Below are 20,928 nucleotides of genomic sequence, written 5' to 3' on the forward strand. Positions count from 1 at the left end.
TCGGGAGTTGCATAGCAACCATATCCTGTTTATTGTTCTGATTTGACTCGTAGTTTTTGGTGTGAAAATGAATTATCTAAATGTGAAATGAATTCATGTGAGCTAATGATACATTTATAAGTTTAGTTTCGGGGACAGCGTGGCTCATCGGTACGGTCTTTGCTTCTTACGCAAAAGGCACTGAGTTCGACTACCCGCCTCGTTGTGTGGTCTTGAGCAAGTCAACTCGCCCTAGCTCACTTTGCCGCGCTGCACTGCGGCTGATGTCTGTGTTATTCCCGTCTTCCCTTGGAATAGACCCAAAAGACAAATTCCCCTTTTGGGGATGAATAAAGGGAATTTTATTTTATTTATTTATTTTATTTTTTACTTTGGTTTTGTATTTTAAAAAAGAGGCTGGAATCTCGTTAATTAAGGGCATCAAAATTAGGACAAGGCTGACCTTGAGGCATGTGACCTAAAAAGTAAGTGGTTACAAATAAATTCGAATGAAGCATCAATTCAAGACAAATTACAGGACATCAAATCCTGAATGAATTTCTATAATGATTTTTTATAAAGAAAAAGTGTCATTCATTTTAGAGAAATATTTGACAGACGGCGAGAGTCGATTGCATTGCTTCGATAATAATAATATAATGTTTTCATTATGTATAAAATATAGAAGTATCTCTAAAATGAATCAGATTGTACATTTAGTAAGCTGTGAGTGAAGCTGGCAGATTTAATATTTCTTATGACTTCAGAGATTATAAGACTCTCTACAGAAAGTCCTATTACAAAAATGTGTCGTTTAGTGGCATCACAATCGGCTCCAAGAGGATGGTTACAATCACTTTGTGGAGAGCAAAAAGCTCATACATTGGAAAGGCTATCGACTAACATTTCTCTCAATACTAAGTCGTAAAATAGTACCTTGCTGCATTTTTCAGTCCTCGTGTTTTGTATTGCTGGAGGCTTGAGATACCTTGCAAAACACGTTGAACATATTTGGTGGATATTCGCTTCAAATATAAACCTATACTTTTTTTAAATTACAGATTGTGTTGCAACAAAAATTGTTAACGTTGCACACGTTATCAAAACAACAGAAAACATTTTTTTACAGTGCAATATCAACTAAATATTATGCTCAAAACCTTTTACAGGGTGCCCCAAGCCATCAGGAACACTTACCATGTAGTATGAGATACAAAGCCTGTAACTCTCGTATATATTATTTTTCTCGACAGATACAGCGCTGTTTCTGGTCAGGTACTCATTTTAAACATGATCCCCGGGAGAGATTGTGAGTAAAGCGTCTTTTCCAAGGACTCAGTTTTTGAGCTGCCAAGAGCGGGACGAAAGGCATAATAGGCATATGACTGCAGGTGTCATATCAGAAGTTCACGTAATATCTCACCTTTTTAGCGTCTTGACACTCCTCCAGAATGGCATTGACGCAATCCACTGTACTGGACGTCACGGCAAGTTGGAGGCAGTTGCGTCCTTTCGCGTCTTTGACCCAAGGGTCAGCATGTGACGCCATCAATGTTCTGACCAAGATCTCGTTTCTGTTCTCACAGGCCCAGTGCAAAGCTGTTTTACCCTAAAGTATTTAAGAAGAACGGATGGAAATGGAAAAAGAATAAAATTGAATATAAATGAGCCACGTGCAATGCTTTCGTGATAAACTGATTTTAACTAACTGTTCTGTGAATGAAATTGTTGCTGATTGAAGCTTGAAGGAAAAAAATAATGATAAGTTCTAAAATGTCAGATTCAATTTATTAAACGAAGACAGATACTGTGGACGTTTCAGGTTTTCCCTTTATCAACAAAACACGATGAATGAAACACTAAGGACGAATGAGATATGTGTGAATGACGTAGTAACTACATAAATTAAAAGTGTTACATCGACAGTTAAATTTCAAAACTCATGAGAAGAGGATATCTCATTCATTCAATTACAACTTGCATATGTGTGTGTGTTTGTGTGTGTGTGTGTGTGTGTGTGTGTGTATGGGTGGGTCGTGGGTGGGTGGGTGGGTGGTTGTATGTGTATGTGGATGTGTCAGTGAGTCGAAGGTGCATTTTATGGTATTTTAAATAGTTTGTATACATACAAGATATACTACTCATAAAATGAGGACAACTTCCAAACTTATAATGAGATTGTGTACGATTATTTTGTACGACTTATTATTTCCTTGAATCAATACTTTAATTAGGTTTTCATTCTTCGCGGAAAGTAATCAATTATTTAGTTCTTTCAGCTTATTCCAGGCCACCCTATCAAGTGCAGACTAAACACCTTACATTCATGTTGGCTGAAAACGTTTACTTAATTTAAAGATTGAATAAAATCACTGCCAACTTGTCAAAAGCAAGTTCGATAACGCGAGATTGCTTTAAAGTCTCGGGTTTAAAACTTTTTGACATACTTTTGTCATCTCACTTAATCATTTTTGGAGTAGGCAATTCTGACTAAAAAGTAAAAAGACCTTTAGTCAGTGTACGACAGATCACATTTGATACGTCCCAGCCTTCCAACAAGTACTGAAGTAATTCTACTTCATACTTTAAACTCTGCGTTGTCAACAGTTTAAAAAAATAGGAGTAATAGTAGTAACAATAGGGCTCGGGTTTTATACAGAATTCAATATTGTATTGAACCCTGTAAAACTATGGGAAAATGCGCATAAGATTAATTAAAGACGGTATTCAATAATTTTATGATCTTTTATATTCATCTAAATACAATGATTGCAAAACTCCGTGCGATGTGTTCTTCGGAATAAAAGCACTTTACAAACATGTCTCACTGGTTTTAGGTGAAAATGACTATCGACCTAAAGAGAGCAATAACTGATGTTCTAGAGTGCCAAGTGACACATAGATGCGTACCGGGCGACTTGAAATATTATATGAAGTGGTAATTTGGTTCTGTGGTAAGTCGTGCTGGGAGAATAAAATATATTATTCGTAAAAGTGATCTGACTAAAGGCATAAAGCTATGACTGTAAGTGTCATGTCAGAAGTTGACGGAATTGAATATCTCACCTTTTTAGCGTCTAAAAGAGTTTTATGCGTCTATGTGGTCTAGTGGTATGACACTCGCTTTCGGATCGGTAGGTTCTGGGTTCGAGCCTCGCTCGGCGCATAGTTGAGTCCTTGGAGGAGGCTCTTTACTTACATTCTCTCAACGTACTCATGTGAAAATGAGTACCTGGCAGGGTTGTATCTGTCCGAAAAAAAATTGTAATATTGCCTAAAAGGCGTCATGTCCCGTCTTACATGTTAAATGTTGCTGTTGGCCAGGGACCCCATGTAAAGAACTTTGAGCACGTTTAGTGGATATTGCCCTGTATAAAAGCTAAGTTTTTTAAAGGCGTGAAGCGTGATGATTTCGTGGAAATGCGTTATGTTAAATGCTAATATATTCTTATTGCTCGATTAAAACAGACATAATATAATATTGTAATAATGACGTTGTTTGTTTGGCCCAATCCATTCATTGATGGCAGTCTTGTTTGGCCCAATCCATTCATTGATGGTAGTCTTGTTTGGCCCAATCCATTCATTGCTGGTTATCTTGTTTGGTTCCAATTTTGTTCAATAGTGACAACCGATTAATTGGCGTCAGTTTATGAATGAGTTAATTGTATTTATGAGTAGAATACGAATTGGGCGAACGGCAAATCAATAAAGCCTTAATTTGACACAAAACACTTTTCAAAAAATCAGTTTGGCCAGAAAACTTTTTCTTCAATTATTGGTCGACTAGATTGACACTAACTTGTCAATAAGTTTTAAACATGAAACTGTATTTAATTCTAAGAAATCTAATGTTTTGCGTGGGGTTTTTTTTTTTGGACAAGTTATTAGAATGATATTATAAGTAGTGATCTTCTTGCCAATTAAAAAAAACATGTTTTGTCCGGGTATTGGCAGAAAGGGTTTATTGTACATTATAATAACATAACTAAAGAACACACGTTTTAATTATCGTTTTAAAAAGACAACGGTTCAGTCAAGAAGTGCAATAATTTTATTATCAGCATGGTCTAAAGTTGGTTTTTTTTGTTTTGTTTTTTTGAAAAATATTGATTGAAAGGAAACACTTTGTTGGCACTTTGAGCAAGCTATTTTAAAGTTTGGTTAAGTAGGTACTCGAATTCTACATAAAGCCTGTTATTGAGACGCGATAGCAAATTCTAATAGGAATCAAAACTTTAAAAACTTATTTTTCTCAGTGTGCGGCCGAACAGGGCAGTTGCATGTTTAGCTGTCCTGGAAGATAGCGATAAGAAACGTTTTGAAATTATTATTACTGTTAAGACCTGAATTAATGGTTGCTTTACTCATTGCAATGATAATACTGATGATAATAATAATAATAATAATAATAATAATAATAATAATAATAATAATAATAATAATGATAATGATAGTAATAATAATAATAATAATAATAATAATAATAATAATAATAATAATAATAATAATAATAATATAATAATAATAATAATAATAATAATAATAATAATAATAATAATAATAATAATAATAATAATAATAATAATATGTCCTCTGTTGCATTGAAGTCAGTGTAATCGTTCAATATGAATGAATCAGCGTGCGCACCTTCTGACATTGACCTCACCATCTAAAATGCAAGGGTTTTTCTAACCAGAAATTCCGACAAAAACAAATAATATGAATAAAAAAAGCCCCTCCGCGAGGCGGCATTAGATCTCGTCGTTAGGCATTCCATGAAGAATATACTTAGATAATTCAACTAACGTCTGATGTAAACAGAAATTACCAAATGGAGTAAAAGTAAAAGTTTGCTAAGCTGAGCTCGCACCTGGGATTGTTCTAATCAAAGTGCAGTGTCTTAACCACTCGGCAATCTCGCGACCCCATGAATTTAATAATCTGATAACTCGAGTTTTATCAAAAATCAAGCTACAGGACTTTTCCCGTGATTTTGTTACCACCACAAATTAATAATTAATTAATAATGAATTAATGATATTCATACTTTAAATAATTAATGAGTGTTTCAAAGTCTTGTCAATACGTGCTTGACATAACGAGAATAATAGTGTAATGCTGCATAATATCACAACTGAAAATATCGGTAGATTAATAGGCTTTTCAACTTGTCAAATGTGACCCACCGTCTCAAAGCGGTATTATGTCGGGATCCACTCGGTTAGGGAAATTGAATTTATAGCCACCAATATCAAACTTGGGTTTAATTTCTCTGCGTCATGCTGGAGTATAAATACTATTTTTTGCTTTACAAAAACTTCTAAGGTCCAATTTCTCATCATTCTATCTCTAAATTCACTCTCTGGGATCCCGACATAATACTGTTTTGAGGAGGAGGGTCACAAATAATTTAAAAATTAAGGCTAGATTGTCAGATGGATTACATGGGGTTAAACAGGAACAATAGCCGTAATTGATGTTTCCTGCTTTATGGCAATGTCACCTCCCGTTGTTATGCCTGGCAAACTATAAATATGGATGCCATTTTAACGATAATCATATTGTATGAGTCCATAGATATTCAATCATGCAGTGCTAATAACTTTTAAAATGTCACTTATCTGTTGTCATTCTGTTCAAAGTAGTCGAGTAAACATGTCGGTGACACATTAAAAAAAATGTTTTTTTTTTGTCTGTGTTGCCGACCAATGACATAAACCGACAGTCGTGAAAAAGGTACAAAAATATAAAACGGATTCAAACTAATAATTCTGAATAACCAGCATATCAGTTTTTTTTTAAATTGGGTACACAAACGGATACTTGCAATTGAATCATTTATACTTTTCTTAATTCATAATATTATTTTGATTGGATTGACACTTGGCGCCTTTCGTATTGGCGATTACCCTAAGCAATCAGTCCCACATATCTTGAGTATCCTCTCACAATGTTAACTTAGGGGATTGACAAAATTGTCAGGTATTGCGATAAATACTGACAAAATGTGAGGCTGGCCGATTCGGCTGCTTGGCATGTACAAAAGGTAGCAATGGGTCGATTAAAAAGAGAAATTCGTCTCAAACACTTTTCATCTCGCGTTATGGGCTTTGTGAAGTGAATGACCACCCCCCCCCCCTTCTATTTAACGTTTTGGGTGATGATAATCGATGTTACGAATTCCATTTAATGTGCATCGTTTTGGTATTTTGAATATATCTTTGAATCTTTTCTTTTTCTTTGCGAGTAGAACAATGAGAATTATTGAATGTTTGTCAGATCTTTTTGTTGCCAGTAATGAAGAATCAAAGGACGGAATGGGCTAAATGGCATGGCATAATCTGATTGGTCAATGCTTACTAACACTCGAATCACCAAATATAGAGGAATTGGGACTGCAAACAGATGTTTTGTCTACCGCATGCACATATTGGATATATATTCAAAAGTTTATTTTTAGGCATTTGCTAACATAACTCATACAAGAATCTAATATTTCCATCAACAAATCAAGTAAGTAAAATCAAGAATAAATCAAAGCAAACAACAACAATAATAATAATAATAATAATAATAATAATAATAATAATAATAATAATAATAATAATAATAATAATAATAATAATAATAATAATAATAATAATGATAATTATAATGGTGATAATAATAATGTAAAATCATTTAAAGATTTAATTAATAGATAAGTTATTTAATAGGTTGAATTAGAAATTAATACGTAATGGTTAATAACACGGTAGAATATGACCTCCAGACTTACCTCGTCATCAAACTCAGAGAGATCGGCTCCATGTTGTAGCAGAAGGTTGCAGCAGTCAATTAGATCCTTATCTTTCTTATTCTTCCCATCCCCAGCCTTCCGCACACAATGAATCAGGGCGGTGTCGTTTTCATCCCTGGAAAGACAAGGCTAAACATCATAATATGGCCAATATTATTCTTACCATTACACACACACACGCACATACACACATTTATATATATATATATATATATATATATATATATATATATATATATATATATATATAAACATTTTAATTATAATTATTATTACTCCTACAGATCTGTTTCTTGCCACTGGGACAATCTACGGGAAGTGTGTGTAATCGGTATTGTTGTTTATGACTGTGTGTTGTTGTTTCAAAACGTTGAGCACTATTATTTCATGGTTTTTGCGTTTATATATATATATGTGCAAATCAGCAACGAATATTTGTTGCTGTTTTGCAAGTTAGAAGTCCCTCAGTTTATATAAGATCATCTCTCACATGGTATAAACCTTTTGATTTACAAACATACATTTGTATATCGTTTACAAATATTTGATAATAATCTGCCATCTAAATCTGTTGAGGATTTGAATTTACCGCTAATTGTAAACGGTGCATAGTATTTGGGCTCAAGAGACTTACGAGTGTATCGCTCCGAATCAAAACAAATTAATTTTCCACATGAATGATCTCATGATTGAATTAATATGTTATGTTTGTCTGATTTTACGGTTTAATGAACAAGTCATTTCAAATTTTATAAGGAAAGACATACGAAGTTTAATATGTAACGTTTAAAATATACCAACAATGTTTTTAATTATTTTTTTAAAAAATATAGAAATGATCTAACAGGCATCAGTTTCTTGAAGATAATTTAAAATAACGACAACAAAAAAAGACAATACGAGCAGAAAGAGTTTATCAAATTTTCGAAAAATTGTGGACAAAGATATTAGTAATTTTGAGGATGATGATGATGATGATGATGATGATGATGATGATGGTGATGACGATGATGATGATGATGATGATGATGATGATGATGATGATGGTGATGGTGATGATGATGATGATGATGATGATGATGATGATGATGATGATGATGATGATGATGATGATGATCATGATGTTGATAATGATTTATTTGTCATTCATATTATATTGATGATGGTGGTGGTATGGTGATGACGATGATGATGGTGATTATGATAATGATGAGGATGATCAAGACGATGATGAAGATTTAGTAGACATGAATCATCATCATCATCATCATCATCATCATCATCATCATCACCACCACCAACAACAACAACACCATCATCAGTATAAAATGATGATAAATAATAAATTATAAGCATACCTGTAGCACTCATCGATGATGCGTTTGGCCTCAGCATCCCCCAATTCAGCCAGGAGTGTCCCCAAAACCTTGGGGTTGCCATTTGTCAGAATGGAACGGAATCGTTCATTGCCATCCATACGATCCCTGGCCACAGGCATTTTCAGATGGTTGGTTGAGAAAATATTATATCTAACCTGACTCCAAACTTAGACTACATGCCATCGTGTCTTCACCAGAAACCACAAAAACTATTCTCGAATAATGAAAGTGTTAATTGCGAAACATCATAGTGAAATATTTACTCTGTTTTCAGCTGGCCAGTGTAAAGCACTCAATGCTTTCATCGTCAATTCATCCATTCTTAGAATCGTTTCGATATCTAGCCTTTAATCAATACAACTATTTAATTCATAATAGCAATTTTTTTCATACTTATTTTTCTCCTGTTACCATAACATATTCCCTTGTTCTAAATCTAAAACAATGCGAGTTTTTACAAAGACCTATTGAATTTAATTTCCTGCTCCTCACATTAATCTTCTCGATTTGAAAAAAAAAAAAAAGCAATAATGGTATTGCATATATACATTCAGGCATTGAGTAGAGGAGTGATGGAAATTATCGATATCTCACTCCGATTATATTAAACTAAGGAATGTAACGACATTTTAAAATCGATTTCATGTAGCCAAGCATTATCAATATTGTTGTTGTACGTTATTCTACTTCGTTGTGTTTCATCTGTTTGGTGCCAGTATCCAAGGGTGATGTTAGGGTTGAAAATTCAGATGATTGTGTACATATGTCGGGCGGGTTCTGTAAAGAGGTGGAAAATATTTAGTTAAGGAATGAAAATTACTCGAAGAAAGATGATCCTCTTCTTCGTCTCCTCCTCTAGCCCACCTCCTCCTCATCGTCCACCTCCTCCACCTCCTCCTCCTCCTCCTCCTTCTTCTTCATCATCATCACTCACTCTCTCTTCTCTTCTTCTTATACTATACTATACTACTACTACTACTACTACTACTACTACTACTACTACTACTACTACTACTACTACTACTACTACTACTACCTACTACTAATACTACTACTACTACTACTACTACTACTACTACTACTACTATACTACTACTACTACTTACTACTACTACTATACTACTACTACTACTACTCTACTACTACTACTACTACTACTACTACTACTACTATACTTACTACTATCTACTACTACTACTACTACTACTACTACTACTATTACTACTACTACTACTACTTACTATACTTTACTACTAATCTTCTTCTTCTACTACTACTACTACTACTACTACTACTACTACTACTACTACTACTACTACCACTACTACTACTTCAACTGCTAGAACTATTATAACGATTACTGCTACTACTACTACTACTACTACTACTACTACTACTACTACTACTACTATTACTACTACTTCTACTACTAATTCTACTACTACTACTACTAATTCTACTACTACTACTACTACTACTACTACTACTACTACTACTACTACTACTACTACTACTACTACTACTACTACTACTACTACTACTACTACTACTACTACTACTACTACTACTACTACTACTACTACTACTATTACTATTACTTCTACTACTAATTCTTCTTCTACTACTACTACTACTACTACTACTACTACTACTACTACCACTACTACTACTACAACTGCTAGAACTATTATAACGATTACTGCTACTACTACTACTACTACTACTACTACTACTACTACTACTACTACTACTATTACTACTACTTCTACTACTAATTCTACTACTACTACTACTAATTCTACTACTACTACTACTACTACTACTACTACTACTACTACTACTACTACTACTACAACCTCTAATTATTATTATTCTTGTTCCCCTTTTCTTTCTCGGGGGTGAGAAGGAGAGAAGGAGATAGAGAGAGAGAGAGAGAGAGAGAGAGAGAGAGAAAGAGAGAGAGAGCGAGAGAGAGAGAGAGAGAGAGAGAGAGAGAGAGAGAGTAAATCAAATTGGCGCTGTGTATTTATGTGTGTTTGTATGTGTGTATCTGTCTTTGTGTCTGATTAGGTGTGTATGAGTGAGAGCGAGAGAGAGAGAGAGAGATAGAGATAGATAGATAGAGAGAGAGAGAGATAGGAGGGAGGGAGAGAGAGAAAGAAAGAGAGAGAGAGAGAGAGAGAGAGAGAGCGGTTGGCATGGCAACATAACATTATTTACGGTGTACCCACGTTAGTGTAATACTAACCCACAACTCTATTATCAAAAAGAATAAAATTCGACTACCATACCTATCTGATAAAAAAAAACAACAATGTGAGCATCCCACTAAATCGAATCAGGTTCCTGTGAACTAGAATTTGAAGATATGAATACGTATGTAACCTTAAGTCAAACATATGACCTTGTGTTAACGTTATATAAATTGGAAGGAGAGTGGGGGGGGGGGGGGCGTTATCAAATATGTTCTATTATACCACTGATATAAAAACAATCATAAGCTTTAATTTTACCAACCAAATGTAACCCGGCGTCCCAAACCCCCAAACCGGTAATCTGACGGCGAGGACGAGATACAAACAAAAGTACGAGGGCTCTTTCATAATTAACCGAAAAATGCCTGTAAAATCCGCGTTTTTTATGCTATCAACAAAATTCTTGCACGTGTTTATACCTTGACTCGTCCTTCATTTCTCTACGTAACAGCCAAGTCTGTCGACACACTTCTGCCAACGCCGCACCATGGAATAGATACCCTCTCGGAAGAAATTTCCGTCAAGGTTTTGTAGCCATTTCCGCACATGGTCAACAAGCTCTTCATCGACATCAAAGCGCTTTCCTGCCAGCTCACGTTTCAGTGGCCCAAAGAGGTGATAATCAGATGTTGCGAGGTCTGGACTGTGTGGTGGGTGTGGCAAAATCTCCCATCCATATTTCTCTAGCCAGCCTTGCGTCACTTGTGCTGTGTGGGGTATAGCGTTGTCGTGTTGCAAAATGACCCCGTTGGTCAACTGCCCTGGGCGCTTTCTGCGAATGGCCTCCCTAAGCTTGTCAAGAGTTTGGCAGTACCTTGCAGCATTGATTGTTTCTCCAGGTTGTAAGGTTTCGACCAGAATAACACCACGACTGTCCCAGAAAACAGTTCCCATTATTTTCTTTGCTGACCGCATGACTTTGAATTTCTTCGCGACAGGTGAGGATGGATGTTTCCATGTCATCGAATCTTGCTTTGTTTCTGGGGTGCAATGGTGCAACCAAGTCTCATCACCGGTGACTATGCTGTCAAGAAAAGTCACATCGTACCCTAGAAAGTCTCCGCCGGCGTTGGCAGTATGCCCGTGAACCCTGCGTGAGCTCTTGCTTCTTCTCAAAAGTTCCCTGCAGATGTCCAATCTTTGTTCTTTATGATTGTCTGTCAATTGCTTAGGAACCCATCTTGCGCTGACTTTTCTGTAGCAAGTTCATCAAATACAATTCTATGGGCAGAAGTTTCCGAAATTTCAAGACTGCTTGCGATTTCATGAAGTTTCAACCTCCTGTCTTGACGAATAAGCTCATCAACTCGCTTCACATTATCTTCTGACGACGCAGTTATCGAACGCCCTCTCCCTTCCCTGTCTGTCAAGTCGGAATGGCAGGCTTCAAACTAATTACACCAGTGATAGACTTGTGTACGGCTTATAACATGCTCACCATATACACTCTGAAGTTCTTTATGAATTTCGGTAGGATTCAGACTTTTGGCGTTCAAAAAACGTATGACAGCTCTGATTTCCTCCTTTGACCAAGTTTCAAGGTGGGCCGCCATCTTTAAAATCGTCTAGAAATTCATTGTGCAAAATGATGCACTTCATAATTTCTGGGAATATCCGTAAAGAAATAAGGAATATCATGTCGTTTACAGAATTAAAAAATCTCCACTGGTTGCTGAGCAATGGGCATTTTTCGGTTATTTCTGAAAGAGCCCTCGTAATTGTGGCATTACTGTGACAAAAAACTGAAAAGTGTTGGGGTTTTTTTGTCGCCATATCTACTTTTTCCTCTATAAAACACTTCAACTTAACACGAGTATTATACACAAAGTGCCCATAAAGTCTTTTCTTCATTTCAATGACTTATTATTCTAAAATCGTTATAGATATTTAGATGGTTTTCACACATTATACGAAAAAGTCATACATTTATACCCACTGGTCCTCGTCCTTCATAACATCACAAAAGTTAGCAAAATGAACATGAATTTAACAAAGGTCATTTTCTCTCCTTCCATTTCGGAATCAAAAAAATGGGGCAAATTCATTTTTTTTTTTTTTGGTATTTTATTTTGTAATGAAACAAAAGTAGCTGAACAACGTATCACAGCCCAATTTGGCAGATCATTACAGGACATGAAAATGATTTTTAAAAAATAAATACAGATACGGGCATTCTAAATTTGCGGAGACACAACGTGAACGTTTGGTTTTGGCTGATGTACAAAAGAGTTATAGGTTCATCTTTCTTTACCATTTCCCACGATTACTGTAACTGATTATAATTTTAGATGCTAGAATTATATTCTGCATCCCATCTCCGTGAAAATCAGCCAAAGATATTATTTTGTAAGGCGCGTTCCTCCACCTTCGAGACAGGCCGTTCGCGAATTTCTTAACTACACGTTTCCAGATAGATGGATTGGAAGAGATGGACTCAATTTCCTCCCTCCTAGGTCACCTGGCATTTCTGGGGCTACATCAGAGACATTTTAAATTCTACTCCCATGCCAAATTTTGGGACGCTTATCGTGAAATAAAAGAGCTGTTATTGAATCCATCACTTTACAAAAGCTACAAAGCACACAGAAAAAAACTCGAAAATAGGTTGAATTTGCTTGTTGGTAGCCATGGTAACCATAATGAGGCGCATTCATTAAAACATAATGGTAAACAAAATGCAAAGAAATTATGTCTTCATAGGTTCATGTTTAAAGTATATTGACTGTGACATGAAGATGCTAAACAAGGAAATATTTTATGGACACCCTGTATTTTGTCCATAAAATTTATCTTAAAATGTGAGTCATCAGGACATAACACCATTTGGAGAAGGTAGGTCACAATTACATTTCAGTATCCCAGCATGAATCCCGATTGACTCAAATGGTTTCATATATTACGGTCATCGACATAATCAATATATGATACCTGACGAATTAATACAAGTAATAACGAATGTAAAGAAATGTTAAGCTTCAATAAATAACATTAACATAACAATTGTTGACGTTTCCTGTTCACCCTTTATCAAAATATATGGTTAAACATGTAAGAAACTGGAACTGACGGTGTAAAGAAAAATAAACTATAATATAGATGCAATGAAAGCGAACGATCTGAAGGATTATTATAACATTCAATGGGGTCAAAACAAATAAAATCATTGTTAAAAGTTGAGTCCTTTATATATATATATATATATATATATATATATATATATATATATATATATGTGTGTGTGTGTGTGTGTGTGTGTGTGTAAATTGTCTTTATAGCTTTTACTATTATTTTAATCAAATAAAATATCAAAAGTTGTCCTTTAAATCCTATATATAGTACCTTAACTATCTTATATTGACACCAGTTCCAGGTGGTAGGTCAAAATGTAATAAGTAGGTTAGTATGGTGGGATAGCCCTATTCTACTTGGGCGGACGTGTGACAATAAACTGTCAACGGGAATTGTTTTCATCCAGTGGTTTAGGACAATGGTCTTTAACAGCCGGGCCCACATAATTAGTACCAGGCCGCACAAGAAACATTTAGCTGTCTCCGATTTATTTAACGATTTCTCAATTTTTTTTCTTTTGTTTTCGAGGCAGCGATTTTAAAAATCCGGTCTAATGTATAGTTATATATACGTTTAAAGGCCTTTTTCAATGCGATTAGATTACTATCATTGATTCAAAACAAGAGATTACCAAACGTGGACGGCAATAGAATGTCAGGTAACAATAGCTTAAATTACCCCTTACCCCTTTCGTCATTTTACGTGGATTTGGGGGAGTCCGATTATACAAAAGAAATAAATAAATAATAGATAATAAATAAGGAAATAAATGAATAAATAACTAAATAAATAAATAACTAACTAAATAAATAAATAAATAAATAAATAGATAAATAAATAAATAAATAAATAAATCTGCTTTTGGTACCTTGCTCCTGTTTTACAGTCAAACTCTGCAGTTAAAGTCGGAGCACAAGGGTTCGTAAAACATATTATGTATGAACTCTCACACCACTCAATATCACCGGCAGATGGAGAACAAAAGAAATTCTAACCCGCAGTGAGAAGCTCCCATTGGAAATAATACGGATAAGGAGAATGAGAACAAACTGTACCAAACATAAAAGGATAAATGATACCATTATATCACCGACATCAATAGCGTAATGTATATAAGAACACACAACAAAATACGTCAGAATAAAATCCTGATCTGAAGGTTGTGGGTTCAAGTCCATTTTTGTTAAAAAGTAGAAAACACTGAATCTGGTCCAGCCCCTTTAGAATGTTAGAAATTCAGGACCGAACAATTTTTTTCGAAGGAGGATTATTCTCTGAAGACTTTCTGCTTTGGCTCTATTTGATTTTTAAAATTTTTGTTACTTATCAATTGTTGGGGTATCCAAAACGTCGAAGTGTCTTAAGAAGACGAATATTATATTATGTCGAGGCGATGTTGATTCTAAAAGTTAGAATTTTGGTGAAAATATGTTAAATCTAGATGCTTTATTGAGGACAGATGTAGCGGAGACTAAAATGAAAATATGGAGACACGAAACGTTTGGGATTCCTTTGTGGATGTTCAATGTCATGATATTTGTGTATTGATGGTATGTGTTTGATTAAAATACAACCCATTTCATCCCTCTATATCAATCGTTCAAATACACCAAAGTGTATTGTCTATGAGAATTTAGTGAGAAGAAATCACATCTGAATATAGAAAGCTGCAAAGAACCGTGCCACATTTCCACTGTATTACATATAAACATTATGAGTGAGAGGATCGATCCCGGGTGTAGTCAAGATTTTTTTCTGAGCCCCCCCCCCCCCCCCTGTCGACCCAGCACTGATTGTGTAGCTGGATATGTTAGGTCTGGAGGAAAGTACTCTGCAATAGACTAGCGTCCTATCCAAAGGATAGTATACAATTGCTATGGTCCTTATTGTGTTATAGAAACCGGGATAAACTCCGGTTCCATGGGCCTAATGGATTGGAAGGACTACTTTTTTATCACTTCTTCTCCAAACTTTTGGTTTAAAACATCTTTATCTGTTGATGCACGTGTCTTGTGGTATGACACTCGCCTCCAGACCAGTAGGAAACTGGTTCGAGTACTGCTCTGTTGAGACCTTGTAAAAGGCTCTTTACTCACATTCTCTCACCGCACTCAAGTATAAGATGAGTATCAAACCGGTTTAAGCGTTAAATATGTCGAAAAAATTTGATCCCCACCATAAAGGCATTGTCTCGTCCTACATGTTAAGTGTTTCTGTTGGCTTGGGAGTCTTTGTAAAGCGCCGATATTATATTGAACTCATTCAAGAAATTATATTAGATAACTTGCGGCTATGCGGTCTTGTGGTATGACCATCGCTTTCGGATCGGAAGATCCTGGGTTCGAGTCGCGCTCGGCGCATAGTTGGGTCCTTGGAAAAGACTTTACTCACATTCTCTCACCGTACTCAGGTGTAAAATGAGTACATAACAGCGTTGTCTCTGTCCGAAAAAATGTAATATCACCCAACAGGCGACATGTCCCGTCCTACATGTTAAGTGTTGCTGTAGTGGCCAGGGACCCCTTGTAAAGCGCTTTGAGCACATTTTGTTGATATTGAGGTAAATAAACGCTCAATTTTTGAAAAGCTCACTCAACTCCGAAACGAGCCTTAATTTGTCCTCATAAAAGCTGTACATTTATCGATTAATCGGTATAAGTGGTAGGTCTGAGCATAGAGTAGGGAGGTCAAGACAACATTGCTGAAGAAAGTATAATCTGGGGCGGGGACGATGACTGGGTTCTGTTCCCCACAAGGGGAGAGGGGAATAAGTCGAGTTTGTCAATTATCGGATCAAGGGATCTTGATATTTAGAGAGAGAGAGAGAGAGAGAGAGAGAGAGAGAGAGAGAGAGAGAGAGAGAGAGAGAGAGAAAGAAAGATAGAAATAGATATAGAGAGATAAAAAAAAGAAAGAGAGAGAGAAAGAATCAGAAAGAGAGAGAGAGGGAGAGAGAGAGAGAGAGAGAGAGAGAAAGAAAGAGACAGATAGCTATAGAGAGTGAGTGTGTGTGTCTGTGTGTGTGTTTGTCTTTGTGTATGGGGGAGAGAGCCAGACTGACAAAGATAGCGAAAGAAAAAGAAATAAATAAAGAAAGAGAGAGAGAGAGAGAGAGAGAGAGAGAGAGAGAGAGAGAGAGAGGAAGAGAGAGAGAGAGAGAGAGAGAGAATGTCTCTGTGTGTGTTTGTGTGGTTATGTGTGAAAGAGAGAGGTGTGGAGAGAGAGAGAGAGAGAGAGAGAGAGAGAGAGAGAGAGAGAGAGACGGCTTGCTCTAGTTTATTGCAGTTACGGTCACAATTATTGATTCCAACCAGCCCGATGAATTACCATTTTGTTGGTCATTAATCTGGAAAAGAATGACGTTGGCATAATGGAAGAGAAGGTATAACAAGCTATGTGTTACTCTTGTATTTGTTTAAAAATAATCCTTTGTAACAGAGCACATGACTTCGGACTTTTTGGAGGTGGAAGAAGAGGAAGAGGAGGGAGAAGAGGAGGCGGCGAGAAGAAGAAGAAGAAGAAGAAGAAGAAGAAGAAGAAGAAGAAGAAGAAGAAGAAGAAGAAGAAGAAGAAGAAGAAGAAATAAAAAGAAGAATGAGAAGAAGGAGGAGGAAGAAGAGATGTAAGATGAGGAGGGAGTAAAGAAGAAAAACCATTAAGCAAATTCAAATAATTGAAGATTATCTGAGATGAACGAAACAACCATTCAATCAATTTATTCCGGAATAAGTGAATGACTGGAGAGTTAGACCTAATTATTGATAATAATCTTATTCTTAACTGACACTGTAATCCGTCTGTAGGACAGAAAAAGCAATTAATTCTCCCGGAGCGACATGTCATATCATTTAGTGCGGTTCCAGGTTATTGCTATTCTATCTCTGTCTTATTGTGTGTAAATGTGCGTTTGTGTGTATGTAATTATGTGTGTGACGTGTGTCTGACTGTGTGTGTGTGTGTGTGTTGTGCAAATTCATGAGCTAGCCTAATCCAGATACCAAATATTGACCCATATGAAAGCGTCAATGTGACAGACACAAAACGGTTCCTGCATTGTTCCCGGTCCAGGAAAGGATTGCCTTAAAGTCGGCGTTTGCCTGAAAGGTGTTACGATTCCTTAGGTCCACCAAGTCATTGGTGCTGGTGGGTGGTGGGGGGGGGGGGGGGGGGGGGCGTAGGGGGGTGGGGGATGAAGGGTGGAGGTAAAACTCTCGTATGTAAAGAATTTGTATGTCAGGAACGGAACGAAGCTGTTAGCTTGAGAGCAATGAAATATAGACATTTATATTCAAATTACACATTGTCACAATGCTGAATGTATGAGGCGTTAAAGCTACAGAAATGTCATGAAAAGGCGGGATATCAATACAAAAAATATACGATATTCTCTGTGTGTAAAACTTTCTTCTGAAATCCGTTTCTGCGGATGTAAAGATGAGTACTTATTTACACTGAATTGATTTGAATAATGTTTAGGAGATTTGCTGGCAAAATAAAGAGAGAGAGCGAGAGAGAGAGAGAGAGAGAGAGAGAGAGAGAGAGGGACAGAGAGGGAGGGAGAGAGATAGATCGATAGATAGATAGATAGATAGATAGATAGATAGATAGAGAGATAGAGAGAGAGAGAGAGAGAGAGAGAGAGAGAGAGAGAGAGAACAAAAATTGAAGTTTTACGTCAAATTTGTACTATGATATACATGGAATATATTATCCAGTGACTGACCAAGAGGGCTAGATAAACCTTAGACTTCAATGAAAATCTCAGGTTGGAACATTTTTTAAAACTAGTTTCGAATCGTCGCAATCAATCAATATTTAAAATAAAATTTTCCGAACATAATGAAAAAAAGGAAAAATGTGTGTTATCAGAATGGGACAGAACTGATTTCCAGTTCCTTGACCAAGGTCAGACTTGTTATTGCCTGCATCAAATCGGCTTACTGGCATGATGGCATATCTCAATTAAACCAGATTTGGACATGATCTGACACAGTCGACTATCAGCGATCTTTGTTGTGCATATTTATGTATCTGTCTACGTGTAGGTTAATCAACAATTTTTGAAATCTGATTATGATGGAGTTAAGATGCAGTCTTGAAATCTGGACACATTTTAAAATCCTTTGAATCAAGAAATTGGGCAATTTTGATAATTCACGGAGACTGCAGCAACGTGTTATTTATAAAGACTGGATGCAATGTTTACGCTGTTATTCTACTCACGAACTAAAATAGACAAAATTGGGTTCAGAGCAGTAAAGTGGTGGTTTCTTCATATCCAGATCTCCAATGGACAACCCCAATATTCATTAATAAATTTTAAGTGTGCGACAACATTTCCTTAAAACATGAGGCAATGAAGGCGCAACGCTTCAAATGTGGTCACATGGTTATTGGCGGTGCTCCTCGAGATGGTCTTCCAGTGTTAGACATGAATGTAGACAATGTTGCAGAATCGAAACGAATTGTTGTGAATGACAGTGGTTTAATTCTTGATTCATCATCATCATCATCATCATCATCATCATCTTCATCATCATCATCATCTTCATCATCATCATCATCATTGTCAAAATTATGTGTGTTTTAGTTGTGCTAAATTGATCTTTCATATTTAATATATTCTCTGCTTGTGAAAGCATCAGGTGTCGAATTTTAGACTTTTGAGATCATTTCTAACTATCGATTTAGGAAGTAAAAGTTTTCTGACTAAAATCGAATATTTTAAAAATGTTTTATCGCCGAAAGCTAAAACGATTTGTTGTTTTAAATTGTTGCTTCCAATCTGTTCGTTAATTTCGATATAGTTACTCACCACCTTTAGATATTGTTGATAAATAAGATGACGTCTTTGAATTTACGGCTGGGAATCAATTACCACCACTTGGTACATTGCCAAAACACATTTATACATTTTGGCCAGAAAATTATTACTGCCTGTATCAATCGATTAAAATAAGCCTTAAATAGCCAACATATTTAAATTCAATCTTGATTTCAAAAGATAATTATATAACGGTTTCTCGCCAAAATAAACAAGAGGCATGTTGCCAGGGTTAAAAACTCAAGCATTATATAGGGAAATAATCCAATAAACGAACTCAAGTCCCCAGCCAACAGCAACGTATAGATAGTATGCAGATGACGTCACTCAGGCCTTTGTTATTGTTTTTGCCATCCGCGTTTGTGAGTTGTTCTCACTAAACTGTATTAACCAGACTATAAAAGTTCATGGTTACACAGAGTTTGTGTGTTGGTCCGTTATACTTCCGGATGGCAATGTTGTGAACTCCTTGGCCAAGCGCATTCTATCTATAGAACGAGATATGCCGCCTGTAAGACGGTATTTTAATTTTTTTTTCTGACAAAGGCAACACTGTAACTCATTTTACACCTGAGTACGGTGAGAGGATGTGAGAAAAGAGCCTTTTTTCAAGGACTCAACTATGCGCCAGAGAGGGATTCGAACTCTGGACCTTCCAGTCAGAAGGTTTGTGTCAATCCACTTGACCACATAGCCCCATATAGATTTAAAGTTGTTAGATATGAATTCATTATTAATTAGTTATTATAATGGATTAATTATGTTTTATTAATTGCAAATAAAAATACTTGTTACATCGAGACTAACAAACAATTTAAAAAGCATAAATGTATTACCGGAACAATGATTACAAAGACAGAATATTGCAACGTAAAAATTACCTTAACGATCTTGACAAGAAAACATAATTTTATTACTTTCCCTTGAATGGTCGTCATTAAAACGACTAGACCTTTTGACTTCAAAGCGTATCTAAGAAATGAATTCTTAATTCATTACTTAGTTTTATTGCAATGAAATATGCGATGAAATAAAAACAACACCAAGGTAAATTTATGTTTAGATACATATTTGCAATATAAAAACTCACTTCACAATGCGATTGAATTAAAGACCCTTTTTTTCTTCAATAAATATATCTTCTGATTAAATAGAAATAAATATGGAGGAATATTATTGACTTTATTAAATGGAATTGACAAAAACGCTGTACATGTTCTATTACATAAAAATAAGCAATATCCAGCAGTGAGACAATGGGTTCATTAGGTCCACGAGATTGATATGCTCTTGCAGTAAGTGGCTCTTATTCAATCTAGAGCTTTATTGATTTTAATTAATGCTTCTGACGGAATGAAAAAAAATTGATCACGCATATTGCTCTCTCTCTCTCTCTCTCTCTCTCTCTCTCTCTCTCTCTCTCTCTCTCTTCTCTCTCTCTCTTTCTCTCTCTCTCTCTTTCCTCTCTCTCTGTGTTTCCTTTCTCTCTCTCCCCCTCTCTCTATCTTTCCTCTCTCTCTTTCTCTCCCTCTCTCTCCCTCTTCTCTCTCTCTTTCTTTCTCTCTCTCTCTCTCTTTCTCTCTCTCTTCCTTTCTTTCTTTCTCACATTCTATGTCGAGG

General features: G+C 35.9%; 1 protein-coding gene across 2 annotated transcripts in view; it reads right to left on the bottom strand.

Moving 5' to 3' along the window:
* LOC144968821 (uncharacterized) overlaps nt 1-20,928 on the bottom strand; it is a 103,303-nt gene that overhangs the window by 60,812 nt on the left and 21,563 nt on the right. For both annotated transcript variants that reach the window (XM_078907542.1, XM_078907532.1), the window contains exons 2-4: nt 8,140-8,937; nt 6,761-6,896; nt 1,403-1,588 (exon numbers count right to left, since the gene is read on the bottom strand). In XM_078907542.1, the coding sequence (XP_078763668.1) occupies nt 1,403-1,588; nt 6,761-6,896; nt 8,140-8,279 (462 nt within the window). In that variant the 5' untranslated portion in view covers nt 8,280-8,937. The remainder of the gene's footprint in view (nt 1-1,402; nt 1,589-6,760; nt 6,897-8,139; nt 8,938-20,928) is intronic.

Source organism: Berghia stephanieae, chromosome 1, assembly GCF_034508935.2.
Source record: "Berghia stephanieae isolate SIO BIC M18660-M18661 chromosome 1, UCSD_Bste_1.3, whole genome shotgun sequence".
NCBI classification, from domain to species: domain Eukaryota; kingdom Metazoa; phylum Mollusca; class Gastropoda; order Nudibranchia; family Aeolidiidae; genus Berghia; species Berghia stephanieae.